General features: G+C 34.8%; 1 protein-coding gene across 1 annotated transcript; it reads left to right on the top strand.

Moving 5' to 3' along the window:
• The first annotated feature begins 30 nt into the window (after window positions 1-30).
• Window positions 31-15,726, top strand: LOC117105763 (importin-9-like). The gene is made up of 23 exons (XM_033247041.1): window positions 31-200; window positions 935-996; window positions 1,089-1,175; window positions 2,073-2,274; window positions 3,564-3,739; window positions 3,998-4,117; window positions 4,429-4,588; window positions 5,156-5,307; window positions 5,546-5,644; window positions 6,184-6,290; window positions 6,764-6,903; window positions 7,160-7,238; window positions 7,683-7,911; window positions 8,322-8,400; window positions 9,059-9,207; window positions 9,336-9,464; window positions 9,771-10,046; window positions 10,439-10,605; window positions 10,982-11,112; window positions 11,532-11,659; window positions 12,183-12,291; window positions 12,892-12,977; window positions 13,689-15,726. The coding sequence occupies exons 1-23, from the start codon at window positions 68-70 to the stop codon at window positions 13,806-13,808; spliced, it is 3,120 nt and encodes a 1,039-aa protein (XP_033102932.1). The 5' UTR covers window positions 31-67; the 3' UTR covers window positions 13,809-15,726.
• The last annotated feature ends 1,560 nt before the right edge of the window (window positions 15,727-17,286 follow it).

Below are 17,286 nucleotides of genomic sequence, written 5' to 3'. Positions count from 1 at the left end.
AGCAACCGCAGTAAACAACTTTTCAATATTTCGCGCCATCTGCCTCAAGTATAATTCATGATTCATCATGGCTGCATGCGGAGATGTAACTCGCTCGATCTGTGACCATATTATAGAAAGTTTACATGCTATTTTGTCCCCAGAACATCTTATTCGTATCCAAGGTGAAGAACAGATAAAACTGCTTGAGGTTACTGAGGGTAAGTATCTCAAACGAACGTAGTCTTCCCTGTGTGTTCGCTCACTCAGGCCAGGCCTACATCATCCAATCAAAACACACTAGCCTACCTGCTCTGCTATTGCTACTACTACTATAATACATTAACTAAGAAATTGTACTCGGGACACTCTAGGTGTATCATCACTATCTACATCGTACATGTAGGCCTACACCAAAGAAGAACCAACCAACTGGAGGACTAAGAATAAGAAACAATATTGTTAATACGTATACTATAATAATGCGATGCAGTAGGGCTAGGCTAGTAGTACTAGGTAGGGGAGCAGTCAACACAGACAGTAGGCATGGGTTGTAACTTGTTTTCTGTATATTTATGAGTAAATTGCATGAATATATATTATTATTTATTTAAGATAAGGTAAGTGCTACCTAGGCTAGGCCATGAAGCCCATTCCTACTACTATCCTATTACTAAATTAGTATTAAAGTATGTTGGGTAAGGAGGTGGAATAAAACAACTGGGCGTCAGTGGTGTTTCCGACACTCGGTAGGTATTGGCCTTGGCCTATTGGAAAATTATGGATGTTGAAGGAAAAGTTGACCCCACCCCTCCCCGCAAACACACTACCCCTCCCCGCAAACACACTACCCCTCCCAGCACACACTCTCCTTATATCACAATAAATTATATATTATTATTATATTTATTTTATATTATATATTATATTTTATTGAATTGTATATTTTCCCCAGAATTTGGAGTACATCTTGCTGAACTAACTCTTGACCCAAAGGGGGCTCTTGCTATCAGACAGGTGAGGAAATTATAAAAATTTATTATCTTGAGATTAAATTTGTTAACAATTCATAAAGTGTAAAATGAATAACCAATTGTCATGTATTACAGTTGGCATCAGTAATATTGAAACAGTATGTGGAATGCCATTGGTCGCAGCATGCTGACAAGTTTCGACCACCTGAGGCTACAGAAGCTGTGAGTATAACGCACAATTTGACTTTCATTTTCAAAAAACAATTTAGATTCTCAGGTATTGAATTGTATAACACATCCTTTAGATATAATGTTAAGATGTTGATCATGTATGTGACCACTGCATACAATGATATTCCCAGACTGATAAAAAAAAGAAAAAAAAAGAAAGAAACATTGTATTTTCTACAAGATAATTTCTTTTTCTTGTTACTTTGTGTCAGTTGTACCTCAACTGAACTTGTAAATTTGAAATATGATAACAGGCTACATTTATTCTAAAACAAGCATGACATTAACAAGAAAGCATGCAGAACACAATAAACCCAATTTTTGTAAAATACTGTATACAAAAGACAGAACCTTAATAAAGAATATACCAGTACTCATAATCATTGGCACTGCATAATCGCCAACAAACTGAACTGATTAGAAATCTTAATAATTATGTATAGTAGTTAACATAAAATCTACCACTTGTATACCTGCCAACTTTGCTGGCATTTGATGCACGACAGGAGACAAAAAAATAAAAAATACAATTTGTCTATAGCGGCCTCTATGCAAAAATCATGAAATATAGCGCCCCTTATTTTACTATTTAAAAAATTGTAATGGAGTAACTGATTACAGTCGTCGGTTGGCATAGCTTCATTAAAAGATGTTTATATGACCTGTATTCACATTTTAATGGCGAATAGTTTATAATCGGCCTATACATTTTGTCTTTTACAAAATGTTGCTCGAGATAATACAACTTAGTCGTGACATGTAAGAAGTAGATGCTCATGCGTGAGACTCGCGCATTACAATATGTGTGAGAGTTGGCAGGTATACACTTGTTGAAAGTTGTGTTTGCTCATTAATTTTTTTCATTTGTTTTTTTTTTTCTCCATTAAGGCGAAAGCTGATATACGACGAATGCTTCCGGCTGGTTTACATGAATCCATAAGTAAAGTGCGCTCAAGCATAGCCTATGCCATTTCAGCGATTGCACACTGGGATTGGCCAGAAGCATGGCCGGGTCTCTTTGATCAGCTCATGCACTTGATCACAAGTGGTGATGCTAATGCCGTCCACGGTGCCATGCGAGTACTTACAGGTCAGTAGTTACAAACAATTAAAAGTCAGTTGCCAAAATTGAATGTAAATTCAGTGACTTTTTAAATATAGTTGGTTTTTTTTTTTTTGTTTATTTGTTAATTTGTTGGTTTTTTTTGTAAGGAGTTTTCTTTCTTGAACCAATTTTTATGTCTTCTCTTTTTTAGAATTCACCCGTGAGGTAACAGATATGCAGATGCCAAATGTAGCGCCAGTCATTATGCCAGAAATGTACCGAATATTTACCAACGCAGAGCTCTACAGCATCAGAACTAGAGGGCGGGCTGTTGAGATATTCAATACTTGTGCATTGCTTATATTCAGTGTTAACGAGCTGTCTCTTATACACATCTAGATGTGTATAAGAGACAGCCTTAATAAAGAATATACCAGTACTCGCATAATCATTGGCACTGCATAATCGCCAATAATCTGAACTGATTAACATAATAGTTAACATAAAATCTACCACTTGTATACCTGCCAACTTTGCTGGCATTTGATGCACGACAGGAGACAAAAAAATAAAAAATACAATTTGTCTATAGCGGCCTCTATGCAAAAATCACGAAATATAGCGCCCCCTATTTTAAAAATTGTAATGGAGTAACTGATTACAGTCGTCGGTTGGCATAGCTTCATTGAAAGATGTTATATATGACCTGTCATGTTATATGACCTGTATTCACATTTTAATGGCGAATAGTTTATAATCGGCCTATACACTTTGTCTTTTACAAAATTTTTATGTTGCCCGAGATAATACAACTTAGTCGTGAGATGTAAGAAGTAGATGCTCATGTGTGAGATTCACGCATTACAATATGTGTGAGAGTTGGCAGGTATACACTTGTTGAAAGTTGTGTTTGCTCATTAATTTTTTTTGTAAGATTTTTCATTCTTTTTTTTTTTTTTTCTCCATTAAGGCGAAAGCTGATATACGACGAATGCTTCCGGCTGGTTTACATGAATCCATAAGTAAAGTGCGCTCAAGCATAGCCTATGCCATTTCAGCGATTGCACACTGGGATTGGCCAGAAGCATGGCCGGGTCTCTTTGATCAGCTCATGCACTTGATTACAAGTGGTGATGCTAATGCCGTCCACGGTGCCATGCGAGTACTTACAGGTCAGTAGTTACAAACAATTAAAGTCAGTTGCCAAAATTGAATGTAAATTCAGTGAATTTGTAAATATAGTTTGTTTTTTTTTTTGTTCATTTGTTAATTTGTTGTTTTTTTTTTGTAAGGAATTTTCTTTCTTGAACCAATTTTTATGTCTTCTCTTTTAGAATTCACCCGTGAGGTAACAGATATGCAGATGCCAAATGTAGCGCCAGTCATTATGCCAGAAATGTACCGAATATTTACCAACGCAGAGCTCTACAGCATCAGAACTAGAGGGCGGGCTGTTGAGATATTCAATACTTGTGCATTGCTTATATTCAGTGTTAACGAGGTTGTTAAGGTAACACATCAAGATTTTTAGACAAACGGTGGTCAAATGATCATTGATTTTGTTCTTATTACGATATTAAATTTACTTGTGAAGCAGATGACGTATGCCAAGATTGTACTGCTTGATAAGCATCATCTAAAGGTTTCAACTGACAGGCGTATGATATTCTACCAGCCATTTGGGTGAGAACTGTCGAATGTGGGGATGTTACAATTATCAGTTACTCGGAACACCCTCATTAACAATAATTTGTGCTCCTTTTTTCAGGGTCTAGCAGCAAAACTTGTGTATCCGTTACTGCCAGGTTTTGTGGAGGCTTTCATACAAGCTCTTAATACACCTGATGGTCCAATATCCGATAGTGGACTGAAGATGGAAGTTATTAAGGTAAAGATTTACTCATCCTGACAATATGCCAAAGTAGTCCTCAGATCCACAATGATTTCAACATGATCTTTTACTGCATCCTACAAATTATTTGCATGTTTATGTTCTCATGTCTAAGCCCATTTTTTGAGAGGGTGGGCTTATGCCTGAGACAGCATGGCATATTTAGAAAACTAGTAAAAAGTGTTCATATTCCATTTTTGAAACTCAATCTTGGTTAAACTCTGTATACTTGCCATTTAATCCAGTTTATTTGGTTGTTATTACTTAATTCTACACATTAATTCTACACATTTATTTTATTTTCATAGGCTTTAACGACACTAATTAAGAACTACCCTAAACAAATGAGTAAATTCATGCCCCAAATTCTGCCCCCGATTTGGAAGACGCTAACAGAGAGTGCTGCGGTGTACATCACAACAGTCGTAAACGGAACAGAGGATGCAGACAACCCAATAGATTCAGACGGTAAGGTGTTTGATTGCATCAATCTTTGTAGAGTTGATTCATTATAATCTGCTGCTAGAGCAGCTTAGCTCAGTCAGCTGGTGGTAGCCACTGTATATGCTCTGAACCGTGGAGATCTTTTGGTTTTGGTTTCAAAGGCGACCATCTTTCGGGTGAGACGTTTAAGCCGTTAGTCATGTGTGCAAAATGACTCGTGTGCATGTTAAAGAATGCAGTACACTCTTTGTTAAAGATTAGGGAATCATCTTCTTGTTTACTGCACAATTCACCACCAGAAGGACTGGATATATGTCCAGGACTTTCCTTGGTGAGTATCAAACCAAAGAAATCCATTATGCCCACCAAGAATTAACGATTTGATTTTGATTTAGAAAAGATCTTAATTCAGTGTGACACCATTAAGCTATATGCATAACAATGTCAAAACTTGCTATAAAACCCACATAGCCTCAAAAGTAAAAATATGGCTTATTTCTATGTTTCATAATATTTATAAATGAATATTGTATAATTGATACTATATTCCTTTTGTAGAGTTTTTGTAAATTTGCTTTTCAATTATTTTAGGCGAAGTGTTAGGATTTGAGAACTTGGTGTTCAGCGTGTTTGATTTCATCAACGGCATGGTAGAAACACCGAAATTCCGTAGCACCATCAAGAAGAGTGTGGATCAATTGTTTTACTACATCGTACTGTATATGCAAATAACAGAAGAACAGGTAAGGCCAATTGGAGGGTTTGTGAAGCATTGCCATTGCAATTTTGGCGAGTCCACAAAGTTTGATATTCATTAACTCATGGTCCATCATGGAATTTTAATTGAAAATTTCCCTACCAGGACTACTTTAATTACCAAATTTATATAATTATTTCTATATTTATTTTCCTATCTTAACTCAGTATATAACTTTAAAGTAAATAACATTTTGGTTGTTGGCCTTTTTTATATTCTATCAGGTTACAGTTTGGTCCAACAATCCTAACCAGTTTGTGGAGGATGAAGATGATGAAACGTTTTCCTACAGCGTTCGGATATCAGCCCAAGATCTACTACTGGTGAGGTTGTATGAATGACTTATATAAACTTTATGTCTGAAACAATATATTAACTGTTGAAGTGATTAGTTTCTACTTGTTTTATAAAAAAAGAGAAGGAAATTTTTATTTAATCAAAATAATAAATAGTAATAAGTGAATAATAAATTTTGCATGCACAGCAAAGAACTTATATAGGAGAAGATTAATCTCTTCACAAAATTTGCATTAAAACTGATGAAACGTCCACCCACCTATGAGCTGAGGACTATTTGATGGTGTGGTAAAACTTACAGGAAACAAACAAACTTGAGAGTGATCATATTAATTGCGATGTCATCTCTGTACATTAGGTTCTGTAAAGTTTTGCGGAGGCCTTAACCCCACGGCAATACCCTTCGTAACCAAGGGTGCCGTCAAGGGACTGTTGTTTCATTATGTTTTTTGGTTAAGCTCTGTCATCTATTACCTTTGATGCACAATGTTAAAAAAATAATGTATGTATAACAATATGCTTTACTCTCATATAATTATAATTTATATGGTCCTAATTTTTACAGCAACTTGCAGCTGAATTCCAGACAGACAGTAGCCTTGGGTTAGTGTCAGCAGTAACAAGACACTTCCAAGAGGCCCAGGTTGCTAAGGAAAATGGCAATGGTTATTGGTAAAAAAAAAATTATTATTTTTAATCCATTTTTTCACACAAAAATTTAACTTGAAGCTACTTTAATGTGGCATTGCAATATAATAACAACCCAGCAATATATTGCCGATAATTTATTCCACTAGCCGTTAACAGCATTCAACTCGACCAATTTAATTCCAGAATAATCCACATCTGACCAGGTACCCATAAATTGTTTTAGCTAAAGACACAAAGCAATGTGAACCAGTATTCTAAAGTGTTACCAAGCTGTCCAGTAGCCAGTCACAAGTCATGAACTCAGGATTATTATATTTTTAACATTTGTAGAAGGATAATTGTCATTGTTATATGAATATCACCCAAAGAGAAATAGTTTGTTTTGATAACTTGTTTTAAGCCTCCTAAACATTACATTTGTTACTCTTACCCCCTCCTCATTGCTGTTTTGATATTCTTATAACTATGCTTGCTCCCTCTGTTGTTTTCTGAAGGTGGAAGATCCATGAGTCATGTTTGCTGGCCCTCGGTAGTGTAAAAAGTCTGATCTGTGATAAGGTAGCAAGTGGTAAACTGCAATTTGACATGGAAACATTTCTCACATCAGTGGTGTTAGCAGACCTTAATTATCCAGGTAACAACATTTATATAAATTTGTATACTGATGTTAATATTGATAGCACTACTATAATATTTAATCATCCTAATTCCTGTTATTTTATCTGAGTAAATCTATAAATATATAACAAAATATTAATTATTAATGTAATAACATTTTTATTTCATAACTTGTTTGAATAATGGAAATTATGATTTAGATTCATAATAATGTAGTTATAATGTAGGTTAAATATGCATTTTGTCATATTTTGTTTTGTCTCATTTCCTAGTGTCACCATTTCTATTGGGTCGGGCGCTATGGGCCGCCAGTAGGTTTACGTTAGCTATGACACCAAAGTTAGTCCAAAGGTAATTCTGAACTAGAGCTTTTGTTTTAACTCAATGTCAGTAAGAAGTCATGGAAACATATGTAATAAAAGATATATAGGAACAATTAAAGAAGAAAAGATGGAAGGGAACATATAATAAAAGAAAAACCAAACACAACATGGATAAAAGTAACTAATCGGTAATGATATAAAACAACTACAGAAAGGAATTGAACACATTGAGTAAAGTCAATGTCAAAGAAAAATCATTAATCCGTCAGTTAAAGGAAACTGGAAACTTGCATTAAAAACATTAAGGAGCACCAATAGACAATACAGACAAATTTTCTCTTAAAGTCTATATTTAAAAAAATATAATTCTGGCAAGAATGAGTGAACATTAATAAAGTACTTATTAGACATTATTATGACTGCTTTCATCAGATGTTATTTTCATATTAAAATAATCCCCATCAATTATCAGTTTCCTAGAAGCAACAACATTAGGTCTTGGCGCATCACAACCTCCGTCCGTGCGAATATCAGCGGTGCGTGCAATTCATGGCTACTGTGACCATCTGAAATCTTCCAACAACAGCCAAGTATTGGTACCGTTTTTACCGAACATTATGGCGGAATTAATTGAATTAGCCAAACAGAGTTCTTCCGACGTCCTCGCTCTGGTCATGGAGACCATTAGTATTGCAATAACAGTAAGTAGTTCCTTTGACTGCTGTACATATTGAGCCCTATCCAAACTATCAAATTACTAATCACAGGCAAGATGGCATCATCTGCAACCAGTTCCAGGCAGGATGGCATCATCTGCACCCAATTCCAGGCAGGATGACATCATCTGCAACCAGTCCCAGGCAGGATGACATCATTTGCAATTAATCCCAGGCAGGATGGCATCATCTGCAACAAATCCCAGGCAGGATGACATCATCTGCAACCAATCCCAGGCTGGATGACATCATCTGCAACCAATCCCAGGCAGAATGACATCTGCAATCAATCCAAGGCAATATGACATCTGCAACCAATCCAATCCTGCCATGCTATTACCCAGATTGAAATACTACATCATCTTATATTACTTTATTCTTTATAACTTTTGCAGATTGATCCAGAATTCACAGCATCATGTGAGAAGCAGATAGCCCCACTTGCAATAGCTTTGTTCCTTAAATTTAGTCAAGGTTTGTACCATAAACCAAAGTGTAAACAAATTTAGCACATAAATTTAAGTGAAAAGTTAGGGGACTGACATAAAATCATTTACTGATCTGCAGCAATTGTTGTTGAGCCAGCTTAGTGAGGGATTTGATCAGAATTAAGCCTATTGCACTTAATTAAATCAATGCCATTTGAAACTATCTTATACCTACTTTATTGTTGATTTGTATAAAGGAAATAAATAAAGACAAACCTATAGACTGTTTGATTATGGTGCCACACAGGGCTTACCAAGTAAAATCTAAATCACTATATGTTACAACTGTGAAATGAAACATATCAACAGTGAAGCAAAGTATACAAAATTCTATGGAGAAAACCGTTGTTATAAAATCAGAATACATAATTATCTCAAATGCCTAAAGTCCTGTTAAGAATATCAAAATTTTACATGACAAAAAACTGCTATATATAGTCATAATATGCCTATATATGGTCATGATGAGCCTATATATGGTCATGTGATGTCATCATGACCATATTTAGGCATGTCACATGTTTTTGTCCAATAAAATTTGATAGTCCGATCGGGATTAAAATATATTAAAAATCAGTTAAAATGTATATGATCCTAGCGTATCTAAATATCTAATCCTTTTTTAATGCATTTCCTTTGTATAGACCCAATAATGGCTTCCTATGTTGAAGATATCTTCAAAGAGCTGGCGGCGAATCCAGGCTCAAAGCTGGCACTGGAAAAGAGATTGATTCCAACGATTATTAGTGTTCTAAATGGAGACCCAGAAAAGTTACCAATGGGGATACAATCTGTAAGTACTTAATTTATTTTGCCATTTATGCATTTTCAATATAAAATCAGCATATTGATAATAATAATAATAATAATAATGCAGAATTTAATTATATGCTAAGAAATTTTTTCTTGTTTTTTTTATAGCCTGCATTAGATATACTTTGCACTGTTGTAAGGAGTAGTGGCGCTCCACTGTCAAACGAACATGTGAACATTGCATTCCCAGCTGCTGCTCAGTGTATGTTGAGGTCAGACGATAACGCTGTAATGCAGGTTAGTAATATATTAAAACAATAATAATATGTTAGACTTGCATGGCTCTCTTTGCCAAGAAGGCCTCTAAGTGTTTCACATTATCAAACGTTGGTGGTTAGGTTTCCGTGTCTTCATTCCCTGATTTCTCGTGAAAGTAGGCCTACTAATAGTGTTCCAGGTTTGCCAAATATAGTGACTATTTCACTATCCAGGAACTTTGCAAACATTAGCTTGTTTGCAATGGATCACATGATTTTGTTCTAGCTTCTTATTGGTTACTTTTATACAGATTAATAAAAACCTTAAGCGTTGTATTCTTTACAGAGTGGTGGAGAATGTCTACGAGCATACGTGTCCGTAGGATTGAACCAGATTAGGGAGTGGCATGACCCCGCTGGCAACGACGGTATCTCCTACATCACCAAATGTGTTTCTAAGTTATTAAATCCTCAAACGTCGGAGTTTACGGCAGCTTTTGTAGGTCGTCTGGTCGCTATTTTAATCTCAAAAGTTGGACGAGGGCTTGGTGATGATTTATCAGCGATATTGAAAGCAGTTTTAAGTAAGATGCAACAAGCTGAAACATTAAGCGTTGTTCAAGTAAGACAATACTATTTCATCTGCCATCCCTTTAGTTTAAATTGAGGGATTTCAAATTACGTAAGCAGTACACAAATGATCACTTTTGAAGCCATGAGCTGCTAAATATTATCTTTTGTACCTTCATGTTTATATTGTCAATGAATTTACCGACATGATACCGGTACTTGTATAGAATTAAAGAAAGCTTAACATATTTTAGCTGACAAAAAGAGCTCATTATTCATTTTTACTGACATATTTTAGCCAAAATAGTCAATGACTTTAATATTGTTTGTATCAAAGAAATACAATTAAAAAAAAACAGTGTACGACTTTTCAAATAGCCTTCTCTGACAAGCTTTGTACATCAGTTCTCAAGCCATAAAAAGTTTTGCTATTAATTTCATTAGTCGTTAGTAATGGTATTCGCCCATCTGATGCATTCTCAAATGGACGCAGTGCTTGACTTCCTCTACCAAGTACCTGGCCCCACCGGTAACACGGCTCTTGAGTTTGTCCTTACAGAGTGGGCTGCCCGGCAACATAATTTCTATGGTGCTTATGAATGCAAGGTCAGGTAAGTAAATTTTACTAATTTTTTATTAAGTTTATATAAGATAATAAAAAATTTTCTATTGTCATTCTTGCAAACTTAATATGATAAATATTAAAAGGTACTATTCATATTGGCATTTGGCCTTTGACATGGGCTGGGTCTTGCAAAATGCTTCCTGAAATTGACTTTATTAAACAAGACTTATGTAATGTGTTTCACTACAATTTTATTCTAATTGTGAATGATAATACCCAGAAGGGGCCAAATTCCTATTAATCCATCCTATCATAGGGATGTACACCTCAGAATGTTGAAATTTAAAAAAAAAGGATTAATATGAGTTTTCATTAGGAGAACTTAATATGTGTCACTATATGAAATTGATTTTTTCCCACAGTATCACAGCCCTAAGTGAGCTTCTTAAACACTTCATCAACACCAATGATATCAGGCTTGATGGTATTGTAGTGAAAGGCGATGAAATATTTAAACACGAAGGAATCAGAACAAGATCCAAAGCTGCAATAGGTAAGAACTTCCCAAATGCAACCAATGTCTGAAAATTGTATGAATAACTAAAACAATTTAAATAGAGTAAATGTAACATATTACGCTAGAGAGCAACATTACTATGGTAGTTTAAAACTGATAGCAACTGTGTGTGTGCTGAACCATGGAGTTGTGTTGCTGGTTTTATTCTATCCAACAGTTCTCTCTGAAATTCTCTCAGGTTATAGCACATAATCTTTCAAAATAGTAATTTAAGCTTTTGGCCGTGTAACAATGGCCATGTGTATATTAAACAGTCCATACACTCTGCTCAAATCACTACCAGCGGTGGCATTACTCTATTGCTGCCACATGTAACGTACGTAAGGGCAAAGACCAAATTTTCTAGTTACTCCATTGAATGAGTTACTAATTATATATTTTTTTTATTATGTCAGCGCCTGATGAGTGGACAATAATTCCAATCCAAGTGAAAATCTACAAGATCTTAGTTAATGAATTGTCAAATGTGATGGAAGCAAATATATCACGCCAAGCATCTGCTGGCGGAGAGGATGTAGAAGAGGTAGGAAAATAATAATATTAAAGTTAATAATGTTCTTGCTTTTTTTTATTTTTATCTATGATAGTTTTCCTTAGTTCAATCAGTGGTAAATCTGTAAGTCTGGTAAAGACGTCCAAAGAATTGTGCCGCCTCTGGCTTCTCATCAGGGTTCCGTAGTAGGGGAAGAGATTTTATGCTCTAGGAATATAACAGTTATGATATCAGACCACAATATTATGAACTGCAGTTACAATAACTTCAGTTGATTTGGGAAATTAAAATTTCTAGTCTGATGATCTCAATTTGGCCAACGGGGAATGGGTGTGGGGTCTATGCTTGTCCCAGGGGAGATATTGCCTCCAGAACTCACTGCTGATGCTGTCACTGTATTAAACACTAGTAACTATTAAGATTATGTACACAAATCAAAACCTGTAATGTTGCCAAATGAATAAATAAAAAATAAAATTAAAATAGATGCGAGCGAGTAATTCATAAATTAATAGCCGTGACTGATTTTTAATTTTTTTTTGACATGTTGCAGGAAGATGGTTGGGATGATGACGAGGATGAAGATGATGAGGAGGACAACGTCAATGATCTGGCACTAGCAAACCAATTAGCTGATTACGTTCCATCCTCATCGTTTATGGGTAAGCAAGTCATGTATAAAAACCGAATTGTTTGAAATGATAATGCTCCTACCATTAACAATGCTAACACTACTGCTATAACTACTACTGCTACTACTCTACTACTAATATAATACTGTATTACTGCATTTATGTAGCATCTTTATAAACCATCTTGTAGAGGCCTATGACCATTGTCCTAAAACATGCTTCAAGAGCATAGGGCCAGAATTTAGTAAGGATCAGAGATCATTTCGTGTTGCAGCTGCAAATATATGGAACAGCTTACCAGCAACAGTTAAATGCATCATTATCATCATCATCATCTTGTGGATTGTAGATCCCTCTAGGCACTTTACATTAAGCCCTAATTATGGTGAAAAACTATCCCCCGCCGGTCACCATCCCGGTATTTCTGAGTCTGGGTTTCGGGGTAAGGTCTTAAACATAACATCAGGAATCTACTTCCCCATATTCAGATATTTTCAATTAATTTTTTTCATTAATTATATTTAGTTTTAAATTATAGATATAAATATAATAAATCCTCTTTTATTTTGTCTTTGTAAAATGCATCGCACAACCTCTTGCATAATATTAGTACTGTCCCTGTCTTTGAAGGTTATGATTTTGGGGAGGATGTAGATGATGAAGAAGAGGATGACCCAGATGCCCTGCAAGATCCAGTCTTTCAAATAGACATCCAGGTAAAGATGCTTCTTGTATATTTTTTATTTTATTGCTACAAAAGACAGGTAACTATAGTCGTTTAAAAAGAATACATTGAAACATATATAATATACAAAATATATAAAGTTATTCTAATTGGAACTCTACATCATGAATAGGGATGTTACTCCACTAAGGTCCTAATGACCCCCATACCCCAATTCTAAGTGTAGGAACAATAAATAATAATAAATAATAATAATAATAATTCTGGATTTATATAGCGCCTCACGTTGACACAACCTCGAGGCGCTTGAACATTACCCCCGGATCACTGGATCAAGCACATATAGAACACACACTCAAGCCCCATTGGGGAATTCCATAATGTTGCAGCTGTATTCAGCGCAGGCTGTGTTTGAACCTACCAGGTACCCACTTGTACTCCTGAGTGGAGAGAGACAACCGTAGATAAAGTGATTTGCCCAAGGACACAAGCGACTTGCACAGCGAGAGTTTTGAACCCTCGACCTCAAGTTTGGGAGTCCAAGCCACAACCGATGCACCAACCACGACTAAAGGTCTTAACTTTGATGGATTAATCACAATTCACAAATGCAGTTCCAGTCATGTTTTTGTTTATGGATTATAACTATATAAATGAGGGAGAACCTGGAGCTTGTTGAAGGTAGTCTTGCTAATACAACTCTGTACAAGTTAAATGTAATATATATTTTCTTATTTTTCAGGCTCATCTAACAGAGTTTTTACAACAGCTTTCCCATCATCCATCCCATTTGATCTTCGCTTCGCACCTCAACAACATAGAGAAACATATTCTATCATCTATCGGTATTGCGATACAATAAAAATGAATTGAGAAATATAAAATGAAATATCTACTAGTGCTAGTAACCAAATTTAATGTGCTGCATTAATGTCATGATAGCAGCTTGTGTTGATGTGAATATGCAAATGTTTTGATATGTAGGGTGGAGATAGTTGGATATACTGGCAGTGTGGGGATAGTTGAATACTGGTTTTGAAAATCCAACACATATAATTGAACAGACTGTTTTCTGCTTGTAGAATTTTTTTTTTTTTTATAGACAATACCATAGACTAATTACTCCACCAAATCACCAATCCAATATAATGACCCACCAACTTACAGATAACCACCTTATAACCCACCCAATTCACAACCTCCCCGATAATTACAATTTTCAGAACTCACCTTGGGTGCAAGCTCATTCATATTGATTGATTATTGTACGGAAGATTAAAACAATGTTTTGTATAAATGGTTTTGTTATATTGGGTTGTTACTTCTTCATTATTTATTGGATCCAGATGAATTTTTTCAATGATTTTTTTATACTTCTGTTACGTCAGGCATATTTATTTATTCAGGTATAAAATTATCAAAATTTATTCAGGTATAAAATTATTAAAAGTGCAGTTGATGGTTGAAAATACTTTGTATAACAAGTACTTAATCATTCTCAAAGGAAAAAAAAAACTTGTACAGATAGATTACATTCATAACATAAGATGTGATGAACAGAAGGAAAATCGGATATAAATATATTTATTATGTTTATATATTTGCTTCTAAAATTGAAGATAATACAGTAATTGTGTTGTTATATTTATTATTTGGTATTGTTTAATTATATGAGGTCATATAAAAAAAAAAACCCAAAAAATCTTGCCGAAATTAAATTATTTTTTGGTGTCTAAACCTGGCGTTGGCGTGGATATTCAGACTTCTCAAATGAGTAAAATGCGTTTCAGTAACGACGTCTTCAAATATCCGTAGTAAATACAAGCTTTCCGTAGCACCTAATAATTTGTCTTGAGTGCAAAATATAGGTTGCTTAAATTACAGGTTCAGCATAATAAGCTGTTGGAATTGCACGCAAACCGGTCCCAAAGTGAACAGGATTGTTTTCACAATAATTTATCATAATCTGACGAGTCTGGGTTGTCTAGGGACAATGTAACCAAAGATCCTGAAGCAAAAATCATTTATTCTGGACGTTAGACAATGTGTAGACTTATTTATGGGTCTAGGCCTAATGAATTCTATTTCCGTACGTCTGTAATTAGGCAAAATTTCCGTAGGTTATGTAGAATTTGAGAAGTCTAATAGGCAGTTAAGCTAGACAAAGTTTGATGTGAACACGTGCATATATTGCATATTATTTCAAGGCTATAGAAAGCTAATTTTTTTTCCATAAATCTAAAGCCCATGTTACCTACTGTATATCCAGACATTGTATCAACTTTGTGTAAATTGAAAAATAAATGTATTTTATACTAATAATAGTGGTGGGAATAGCATATCCCTCCGTCCTCTGTATTTGAAATTCTGTGTCTGCCCAAATATTAGTTAATTTACAATGCTTTGGTATAGATAAGAATACAGGGCACACTCCTATTTAATCAGTTATATGCTACTCCAATATTAGGATGGATGACCATGGAGGAATCTTCCATGGTATAACCAAATTTGTTTTTTTTTTTGTTTTTTTTGTAAAGTTGCTGAAGACAACATTTTCTCGTTCTAATCTTCAATTGAAAGCCAGTAGCTTACTTTAAAGTAATTAAAATACATATTGAAATTTATTGTTGTATTAGCTCAAAACACATGAAGTTTTATTTTTATTAGCATAAACCACCTAAGAATGTTTGACGTTTGGTGCTGTTTGTATTTTTTTTACCTATTATTTTGTATTGTATTATGGTAATGAGCACCTATAAATAAAAGACTAATTAAATTACATTACTTGTTTGTATATGTATGATGTAAAGACAATTCATTCATACATTGCAAAATCGTTCAATCATTTGTTCTCCAAACAAACATACATATGGTACAATCATGCGAGTCGATCGGTCATCATTTGTGATAACAAAATCATAATCGAAATATAGAATCACAAGGCCATGCATATTCGGTCTAGTAACTCAAGTCGCGGATCAAGACCTTCGCACCGTTGTCCATGGCGAAGGTCAGTATAAGATTTTAAAAAATAGTGATTGTGTTGCCTGGTGGTGTGGCGAATTTCAACTCTCCCCTTCTTTCAGAAATGCTACCTACCTCAACCAAAGACAAAAGTGTAGGTAACATAAATGCAATACTTTTTTGCATCTCTAAATATTAATTAAAAAGGGACTGTAATTAAATTGGCGTCGAGATATACTGTGATAACGTACACTGTTGAGTTTTGTATTTTGATTGATATTGCAATGTATATGATAACAGAGGATACATAATGTGCGAGTTCATTAAACCTTACTGAAAGGCACATAATTATAATTATGTTATAATGTAATTTTAAAGTCACACTAAAGCAAAAAACCATTATTTTAACTATTACTTTTTAAATAAATATTATTTTAAAGAATGCTATGGAAAAACAGGTCTTTATTGGAGTGGGTAGCCTATGTGACCTACAGCTTTAACTTAAAAACACACTCAACAGCTCGAATTTCATAGATCTAATAAAGTCCAAAATGACCACCGAGTACTGGGAGACTGCAAATTAATATGGTATTGGAATAAAAAAGATGACAGGAATAGTATGTGCATTTCAAATCAAACTCAATTCAAGAACAATACTGGAAAATTTAGAAAATATCTAATTAATAAAGCATATACAGTAATACAGTATTATTTGACAAGTAAACTAGTTTTCCAAGCCTGTAAATCCAGTGGGTGGCCTGCGATGGATTTGAAGTGCATTCATTCATTAGTAGACCTTTCAGAACGCCGGAAAGTCAGTTTATTTCCGAAGACCTAGAAAACTAAAACTTTCCCAAGGAGGACCCCCAAAACCCTCTCTCCACCTGTCTAAAACAACCACAAATTATGCTCTCTTTCTCACGAACCCACCCACCCACCGTGGAACCGTATTTGTGCAATAGTCAGGGAAAACTCTGGATCCGTACCTGAAACTAAAGGTATACATGTCTAAATCCAACTATTAAATTAGAAATTAAACGATGGTCACAATGAAATTAATGTTAGTATTTATATCTGGTGTTATATTCCCATTCCCAGTGAGGGATGCCGGGGGGCCAGGGGAGCACACTTGTTTTGATAAAATCGGGTATACCAATTACTATACCTCATAAATATTAATTAGGTAATAATTTTGGTCAATTCCACATTGCAGTAATTTTTGCTAGTTCCCTGCAAGTGCCAAATAAACGTCGGCAGGGAAAAAATGTACTACTCAAAACTACTGTAAAATTTTACCCTCACAGATTGAAGTGGCTAAGGTGTAGACATTACATTTTTTAGGAGGTATACATATACTGTACAAGGTATAGTAAAAC

This window comes from Anneissia japonica, unplaced genomic scaffold (genome assembly GCF_011630105.1).
Source record: "Anneissia japonica isolate Jap-2015-1 unplaced genomic scaffold, ASM1163010v1 scaffold640_len1575945_cov177, whole genome shotgun sequence".
Lineage (NCBI taxonomy): Eukaryota > Metazoa > Echinodermata > Crinoidea > Comatulida > Comatulidae > Anneissia > Anneissia japonica.
Note: the sequence above shows the minus strand (reverse complement) of the source record. Positions and strands in the feature narration are given on the sequence as shown.